At 36.4% G+C, this 9,946-nt stretch overlaps 1 protein-coding gene across 1 annotated transcript in view; it reads right to left on the minus strand.

Annotated features, from left to right (window-relative positions):
* DGKK (diacylglycerol kinase kappa) overlaps window positions 1-9,946 on the minus strand; it is a 173,529-nt gene that overhangs the window by 51,682 nt on the left and 111,901 nt on the right. Inside the window, exon 9 of the mRNA XM_040468943.1 lies at window positions 5,604-5,706. Within this exon, the coding sequence (XP_040324877.1) occupies window positions 5,604-5,706 (103 nt within the window). The remainder of the gene's footprint in view (window positions 1-5,603; window positions 5,707-9,946) is intronic.

Consider the following 9,946-nt stretch of genomic DNA (forward strand, 5'->3'; position numbering starts at 1 on the left):
GGCAGAAATGAGGTCAGAGAGACGACAGGGACCATATAAAATGATAACAAGATGTTAGAGGACGCAGTTCAAAAATAAGGGTGTGGCTAGTATGGTATGAAACATTAGGGTCAAGTCATAAGATACATGAAGAAAATAAAAAAAAAAAGTAGTATCTTTTTATGCACTTGCTCCTTTACCAAACAACAATCAAGCCCCAACTCACCACCTGGTCTCAGGCTTACCTCTGCTTTGAGAATCTGATTCTGCTCTGTGGTTCCTTTTATTCAGCAACCTCTCGCCAACGCCCTCTAGGTGAGCATATGACTTTGAGTATGCACTTCAATGAAAGAATTTATGGAAACAGCCTCCTGCCAACATCTAATGGAACTGTGAGCTATGCTTAGAAGCAAGGACTCCCTCTGCCAGACGTTATGGAATAGATATTTCTATGCTCAATGATTTTTAACAGTGCCAAAGGTCCAATGGGTTAGTCCCTTTTTAAAGATGAGACAGCAGTAGCACTGATACCAACTGCTATGAACTATTTGGGCCTCAGTTTCCTTATCTGCAAAGTGGGCCATTCCAAAAACTAACTTGTTTCCCAGTGTTGAGATGAATATAAACTAGGTGTTACATTGAGGAGAAAAGGAAATATGAATTGTTTCTTAAATGTGAAAGATGAACAAACTCGCTATAGTAAGAGACTAGTTAAAACTGGCCATGGTACCATTTTTTTTCTTATCCAGAAGATTGGCAAAAATAAAAAAAATAGGTGATACAGTTGATTGAGGAAGACATGGAAAAATATGCACTATCACTGAGGGTGGAAGTGCAAAGTGACAACAAGCCCTATGGAGGGTAATTTGACAGCATCTATGAAAATTACAAAGGCCTATTCATTATGACCCAGTAATTACACTTCAGGGAATTTTTCCTATAGATGTATATGTAAAATGACCTGTATGAGATTGTTCATTGCAACATTGTTGTAATAGCAAAAGAGTGAAAACCACCAAGTTATCTACCAATAGAGAACTAGTTAATTATGGTATATCCATATAATGGGTTATCTTACAGCTGTAAAAAAGAACAAGGAGGCAATATTTTGATACAAAACGACCTCCTAAATATACTATGAAGGATAAAATAAAAGCATGGTTTAGAGCAATGTGTACAGTGTTAAAAAGGGGAGGGATAAGAATATATGTTTATATTTACTAGTATATACTGGAAGACATACTCAAAGCTATTGACTAAACCAATGGCAGTAGTCAACTTTTTGTGAGTGGTCATGGGATGGGACTACAGGAGATTGAGAAGATTGAAAGAAAGGATAGTAATATTTTTAAACTAAATATGTGCATATGTGTGTTTCTATTTTTTAGAAAAACTTTAACCATGTGAATATATAACTATTTAAGGATTAAATTAAGAAATAGGAAGAAAGAATTATGCTAATGTTATCAATAAGTTAAATAGCCACGAGGGTGTAGCTGAAATCATTTGTAGATCCATTTGGCAGCTTGGATCATGGGTTGCCTTCTGCAATGTACTTCTACAACATAATGCAGCGGTGTGCCACAGCTGGTTGCCCTCTAGATTTATTCACTAAACTAGAGCAAACATCTTAACTTCTCTGGGTATTCATTTCTCCATATGTACAATAGCATCATGTTGCAATGATTAATAAAAATAATCCAGGATGGGGATGGAAAACTGTGAGATAAGGAGAAAATTCTATAATTAAGGCAACTGACGCTTCAGTGTCAAACCTAATTTGGTTACAGATGGGAAGACAAAGGGAAGCAGTGTTGGCAGAAAGCTATTCTTTGGAAAAGACAAGGGCAGACCCATCTAGCATTTCTTCTAGAGTCAGAGAACATCTGAATTTGAGCAAGGCCAAGTTTGTCAAGAGAATCTGTGAACAAGGTGAGAAAATTGTGTGGCATCATGGACTGGAATATAGCAATGTTAGGCAGATTCATAACCAGGTAAGTAATTGTGCCCACAAGGCTGCTTTTGAATAGGCTGATGTTAATTGTAATGGAGCGTCCTGTACTGTTCAGCAATTTTAATCAACAATTCAAATGAAAACATAGAAGGCTGGCTTCTCAAATTTGAAGTACTCAAAGCTGGAGGGAAAGCTATTGGATGACAGAATCTAGATTGAAAAATGACCTAATGGGCAGGTAGATCAAAGTCAACAAGATGAAAAAGGGATAAATGTGAAGCTTGGATTTTACACGTGAGGACATAAATTATACCAGAATTGGACAATAGGAACTTGGTTTGGCAGGATCAAGTGTGAAAAGGGCTTAGAGAATTTAGTTGACTTTAGATAACTCAACAGCCTGAAAGAGCCTTTCAAAAAACAAACAAATAAAAGCTCATGCTTCTTTGAGCTGCCTTAATACAACCACAGTTCTCCAAACCAGGAAGCCTATAGTCCTTCTCAAATTTGTTCAGTTTGTACCACAGAAGGCTGTTAAATTAGCATAAAGACAGCTTACTTATCCCCTTCCTATATTTTAAAATGATCTCTAACAGATGTTAGTTCATCTAACCCTCACAATGCACCTGAGTATAACTGTTATTGAAAGAAAGCTTCTCAAGAGTGAGATTCAATTGGATCAAGACTGCAGATGAGTGAAAGAAAAGGCTAAAGCCTAGCTCATGGGGCATTAGATGAAATACTACACAAAAAGAACGGCTTAGCTCAGGTGCTTCTAAGCAATAATACTATGTCATTGGTGGAAAACAAAAGAAAGAAGCAATGCCATTAGTTGATTGTCTATAACAAGAGTAAGAAGTGATAGGATAGGAAAAAACAAACTAAGAAACTCCAACTTCCCTAAGGACAGGAAGCACAGAACCTGTTGGGCTAATTACAAATAGGTTGCAGCCCCTTAATACCTATTTAGGGTGATAGGAGGGATGCTGAGGAGGGCATCCTTCAGTCTGCTTAGACATCTTCCCCAGGTCCCCCTGTTGGGGTGAGAAAAATCTCAGATTCAAGACTAAATTGACTTTCATAGCAGCTTGAGTTTGCTTGGTTGACTAGTTTGTTACTTTTTCTCTTCTATCAATCCTATTTTCCTCCTACTCCCTTCCTTTCCCTGTCCAGTCAAGCATCTTTAATTTACCAAGTCATCCACCTCATCACCTCTCTAGTTAACTATCTGGTAGGTGACTTTATGTGTGTAAATATTTGAGTAGATTTGAGAATAATATATGTATGCATCCCTGAGTGAATTTAGCTTTGTGTCTGTGCATGTCATTAAGGAAACACGACAGAAACCTGAAGAAACCTGTGTGAATGGCTCATTCCCTGTACCAATGTCTATCTGGATGTATCTGTATTAGGGTTAGAAAATTACTGGAAAAGACTAGAGTGGCTCTGAGTGTGTGCAGATGTGTATGTACACATGTGCACATGTGCTATGTCCAGTTCTAAAACTCTGCTGTACCGGCTGCAGAATCCTTGCCCACTTCTGTTCTCTAAGGAACCTATATACTTTTCTTTCTTTTCTTTGCTGTCAGCTAATGTTGGCTCTTCCTTGGCAACAAAATGTGCAGTAAGCATCGATATGGGGATAATTTTTAAGTCAATGAAATTCTGGTTCACTAACCACTCCCGGGTGAGTAGACCACCACATGTTAGAGTTGGATAAATTAGCATATTAGTGAAATATAAATGAAAACATTTCATGAAGGATTTGAACTTTCCCCTCCAGTAAGTGAAACTGACCATATATAGAGTGAAGTTAACCATACACAAACTGAAATTGATGGGTAGTGTGTCTCTTTGCTGGTTTAGTGAAACAGTAGTGTGTCAGTTGGTAAATATATTAGATTTCTAAATTCCTTAGTGTTAGTAAAATAGGTCAGCTCTTTTTAGCTGTGATATGTGATTTTGGTATTGACAGCTCCCATTATTTAGTAATGAATAATGGGAGAAGCAAATGAACAACTCAATGGCACAAAGGAGAGTCTCTCAAAAGCAAAGAAAAAGTGGGGAAGTAGAGGTATACTCAAAAAAGCATTCATTGTTAGCAATTGCTAAAAAGTGAAGTATTCCTGTGGGAGTCTACATTTTTCATTAGGCTACAAGACTAGTGATTTAATTTTGTTGTCCTTTGGGCTATGTTCCTTCATATTCAGGACCTTCACATATTATTACTTACCCTCACAATATACAGTATCATTCCATTTACAGATGTGGAAAGTGAAGCTCAGAGAATGTAAGTGACTTACCCAAGGTCACCTAGCTAGTAAGTAACTAAAACTCATGGTTGCTTGGCCTTTATTTTATCCTTTATACCATGTTGCTTCTATGTCATATCATACTTTAAAAAGCAAACACAAAACTAACAAAACGTCCCTCCCCTTGGCCCCTGTTTTATCTGTTCTAACATCTCCAACCCTCTGATAGGAGACCATATAGAAAGTTTAGTCTTGCTGCTTTGATTTCATTACTAACTCCATTCTGTGAAACCTCCTATAATTAGTTGACAGTGGTAACATTTTCTGATCTCCAAGTGCCTCCAAGTGTCACTCCTTTGGAGCTGAGCATATGCTACCTTTTGTCATATTATATCCATATGTCATATCAATTGTCATATCCATATCCTGGGTCAACAATAACCATAAACTCTAGCTATGCTCTTATCTTGGATCTCTTTGTAGCCTTCCAACACCTTATGAATAGAATTCTCAATAAAACACTAGTGTTTAGGAATTGACAAAGCATGAGCAGAGCATGCTGGGACAATAATCATGCTAATTTCAGATTTGGAGACAACCTTGGTATTAGTGTCCATTCTAAGAGTAACATAACCTGGGCCTTCATGTAGTTCTTCCTTGCCCCCCTGCATGCAAGCAAACTTCTTTTATGGATTATCTAGTGGCTGAAAATCATGAAAAACCTGAAATCAATTCTGATAATTTAGAAGCAACTGGGAAAGAGCCTACAGAGAATATGCCCACATACATATACACCATAAATACCAACATTCATTATCCCAAAGGTCTAAAAAAAAACATGAGCTGTCTTTACATATATGCACATTCCTACTCCCCAAAAATGTTTGACTGGTTGAGAATAATAATTTAATTAAAACATTTCCAGCCTAAATGTCCATCAACTGATGACTGGATAAAGAGATTGTGGTTTATATACACAATGGAATACTACTTGGCAATGAGAAAGAATGAAATATGGCCTTTTGTAGCAACGTGGATGGAACTGGAGAGTGTTCTGCTAAGTGAAATAAGTCATACAGAGAAAGACAGATACCATATGTTTTCACTCTTATGTGGATCCTGAGAAACTTAACAGAAGACCATGGGGGAGGGGAAGGAAAAAAAAAAGTTAGAGAGGGAGAGAGCCAAACCATAAGAGACTCTTAAAAACTGAGAATAAACTGAGGGTTGATGGGGGGTGGGAGGGAGGGGAGGGTGGATGATGGGCATTGAGGAGGGCAGCTGTTGGGATGAGCACTGGGTGTTGTATGGAAACCAATTTGACAATAAATTTCATATGAAAAAAAATTGCCCCAGTCTTAGCACCTTCCCTCCTGTCCCAATGAAATACATTCTGAGATTAAAGTTTAGGTACTCACCATCTCCTTTAGGGTCGCTGAGAGCAGTGGGAGGAATGACTGATGTTCGATGACTTCCAAGCCAGCATTCCTTGGAAAACCGTCTACGACAGTCATCATGCACCTGAAACGACAAGAGAACAGAGAGAAAAAAAGGAAGGGGGAGAGAAAAAGATACAATTGATCAGTCTTGAGGTCAAATTCCAAGGTTTCAGTCCCCAGTATTAAAAATCTCCCTTTCTGAGATTTGGTGCCATACACTTTCCCCTGACTTAACCTGGACACCCACTTTCCACTCAGAGCTTGAACCATCCCTGAAGATGGCCTCTGAGCTCTGTTCCTTTCAAAGGTAGCTTTTAGAAGACACCCATCACAGGCATTAAGAAGACACAAGTCCTAGGGCACAATCTTAGTGGCCTACACAATAGGGAGCTTACTTGCGATTTAAAAATGCTAATCCTGATAATATACTATTACACTCCAATCCTTACATCAATCATGTATAGTAGGGAATACATTATTAGGTTCATTTTAGAAATGAGGATACCAAAGGTCAGAGAGGTGAAGAGTCTTGCTCATGGTCAAATACCTGGGAATTGGCAGAGCTGAGATTCTGCTGCCTTCTCCACAAGTGGTCATATTTCCCAAATTTCTGAGATTTTTAAGTACCACTTCCTGGAAAATGACATAGTTCCTAGTGGACATGAATCTGGCCTGATTACGCAAGAGCAATTAAAAAGAAAGCCAAAGGACAACCAGAGTTTTCTTTTTTTTTATTGAGATATAATTGACATATAACATTATATCAGCTCCAGGGGTACAACCTAATGATTTGATATTTGTATATATTGCAAAATGATCACTACAGTAAGTGTAGTTAACATGTGTCACCATATATAATTACATTTCTTTTCTTGTGATGATAACTTTTAAGGTCTACATTCTTAGCAAATTACAAGTAGGCAAAACAGTATTATTAACTACAGTCACCATGATGTCCGTTATATCCTGATGTCTCATTTATTTTAGAACTGGAAGTTTGTACCTTTTGACCACCTTCACCTATTTTGCCCATATCCTAACCCCCATCCCCATATCTTTGAGCTCATTTTTGTTTAGATTCTACACGTAAGTGAGATCATATAGTATTTCTCATTCTCTGACCCATTTTATATAGCATAATGCCCTGAGGTCCATCTATGTTGCTGCAAATGCCATGATTTCCTTCACTTTTAGGGCTGAATAATATTCCATTGCATATACATCTACCACATTTTCTTTATCCATGCATCCATCACTAGACACTTAGGTTCTTACCGTATCTTGACTATCATAAATAATGTTGCTGTGAACGTAAGAGTGCCTATATCTTTTTGAGTTAGTGTTTTCATTCTCTTCAGAAGTGAATTTGCTAGGTCATATGGTAGTTATATTTTTAATTTGTATAGGAAACTCTTTACTGTTTTCCACAGTGGCTGCACCAATTCACATTTATACCAACAGTACACAAGGGTTCTCTTTTCTCCGTATCCTTGTCAACGTTTATTTCTTGTCTTTTCGGTAACAGCTACTCTGACAGGTGTGAGGTGATATCTCATTGACATTTTGATTTGCATTTGCCTGATGATTAGCGATATTGAATACCTTTTCATAAATCTGTTTGCCATCTGTATGTCTTTAGAAAAATATCTATGTAGATCCTCTGTCCATTTTTTAATTGGATTTTGCTTGCTTTGTGCTATGGAGTTGTATGACTTCTTTATATATTTTGGATATTTACTTCTTATCAGATATATGATTTAAAAATATTTTCTCTCATTTAGTTGGTTGCCTTTTTCCCTTTTTTTATGGCTCCTTTGCTGTGCAGAAGCTGTTTAGTAGTCTCATCTGTTTATTTTTTCTTTTGTTGCCTTTACTTTTGGTGTCAAATCCAAAAATCCATGACAAGTCTGATTTCAAGGAGTTTACCATCTATGTTTTCTTCTAGAAGTTTTATGGTTTCAAGTCTTACATTCAAGTCTTGAATCCATTTGAATTCATTTTTGTGACTGGTATAAGATAGCGGTCCAGTTTCATTCTTTTTGCAGGTGGGTGTCCAACTTTCCCAGCACCATTTACTGAAGATACTATCTTTTCCCTATTGCATATCCTTGACTCCTTTGCCATAAATTAATTGACCATATGTGCATGAGTTTATCTCTGGGATATTTTGTTCCATTGATCTATGTGTCTGTCTTTATGCCAATACTATACTGTTTTGATTACTATGGTTTTTTAATGTAGTTTTAAATCACGGAGCATGATGTCTCCTGCTTTGTTCTTCTTTCTCAAAGTTGCATTGGTTGTTTGGGGACTATTGTGGTTCCATAAAAATTTTGGAATTGTTCTACTTCTGTGAAAAATCCCATTGGAATTTTGATAGGGACTGCATTGAATCTGTATATTGCATTGGGAAATATAGATGTTTTAACAATATTAATTCTTCCAATCCATGAGCACAGAATATTTTTCCATTTATTTGCATCTTATTAAATTTCTTTCATCAATATCTTGTAGTTTTCAGAGTACAGGTCTTTCATCACCTTGGTTAAGTTTATTCCTAGGTATTTTATTATTTTTGTTGCAGTTATAAATGAGATGGTTTTCTTAATTTCTGATAGTTTATTAGTATATAGAAATGCAACAGATTTTTGTATATTAATTTTGAATCCTGCAATTTTATGGAATTTATTAGTTCTAATAGGTTTTTTTTTTGTAAACTCTTTAGGGTTTTCTTTTCTTTTTAAAAGTTTATTTATTTATTTTGAGAGAGAGAGAGAGAGAGTGAGAGAGACTGGAGAAAGAGGGAGAGACAGAATACCAAGCAGGCTCCACACTATCAGCACAGAGCCCAACATAGGGCTTGACCTGAGCCAAAATTGAGAGTTGGATGCTTAACTGACTGAGTCACCCAGGCAACCCTCTTTAGGTTTTCTATATATAATATGTCATCCACAAATAGTGACAGTTTTACTTCTATCTCTATGATTTGGGTGCTTAAAAATTTATTATTGGAGTATCATTGACATACAATGTTATATTAGTTTTAGGTGTACAACATATTGCTCCAACAATTCTATACATTACTCAGTGCTCACCATGATTAGTGTAGTCACCATACAATGTTACTACATTATTTGACTCTATTCCCTCTGCTGTACTTTTCAACTCCGTGACTTATTTATTTTATAACTGGATAACTTCTATTTCTTTTTCTTGCCTAGGACTTCTAATACTATGCTGAATAAAAGCAGGGAGAATGGGCATTCTTGTCTTGCTCCTGATCTTAGAGGAAAAGCTGAAATGTTTTCACCATTAGGTATGATGTTAGCTGTGGGTTTGTCATATATGGCCTTTATTATGTTGAATTATGTTTCCTTTATACAGACTTTGTTAAGAGTTTTTATCATAAATGGATGTTGAATTTTGCCAAATGATTTTCTGCATCTATTGAAATGATCATATGCTTTTTATTCTTCTTTGTTAATGTAGTGTACTTCATCAATTGGTTTCTGCATGTTGAGCCAGACTTGCACCCCTGGAATGAATCGTACTCGATTACAGTGTATGATCCTTAATGTACTGTTGAATTTGGCTTGCTAATATTTTGTTGAGGATTTTTGCACCTGTGTTCATCAGAGATATTGACCTGTAATTTTTTTTTCTTGTGACATCCTTATCTGGTCTTGGTAGCAGGGTAATGCTGGCTTTATAGAAGGAGTTTGGAAGTGTTCCTTCCTCTTACATTTTTTGAAGATTTTGAGAAGGATTGGTATGAATTCTGTTTTAAAAATGTTGGATAGAATTTACCAGTGTATGTGTCTGGTCCCAGACACTTGTTTTTTGGGAGGTTTTTGATTACTGATTCAGTCTCCCTACTAATAATCTGTTCAGATTTTCTATTTCTTTATGATTCAGTCTTTGTGCTTTTATGTTTCTAGTAATTTATCCATTTCTTCTATATTTCCAATTTGTTGGTGTATAATTGTCCATAGTAGTCCCTTATTATTCTTTGTGTTTCTGTGGTATCAGTTGTAACATCTCCTTGTTCATTTCTGATTTTATTTATTTGAGCCTTCTCTTTGTTTTCAGGGTGAGCCTAGCTGAAGGTTTGTCAGTTTTCTTTATCTTTTAAAAGAATCACCTTTTAGAAATCAAAGGCATCCAAATTGGCAAAGATGAAGTCAAGCTTTCGCTTTTTGCAGATGACATGATATTATACATGGAAAATCCGATAGACTCCACCAAAAGTCTGCTAGAACTGATACATGAATTCAGCAAAGTTGCAGGATACAAAATCAATGTACAGAAATCAGTTGCATTCT

Source organism: Herpailurus yagouaroundi, unplaced genomic scaffold (genome assembly GCF_014898765.1).
Source record: "Herpailurus yagouaroundi ecotype Mexico unplaced genomic scaffold, PumYag 67793, whole genome shotgun sequence".
Taxonomy (NCBI): domain Eukaryota; kingdom Metazoa; phylum Chordata; class Mammalia; order Carnivora; family Felidae; genus Herpailurus; species Herpailurus yagouaroundi.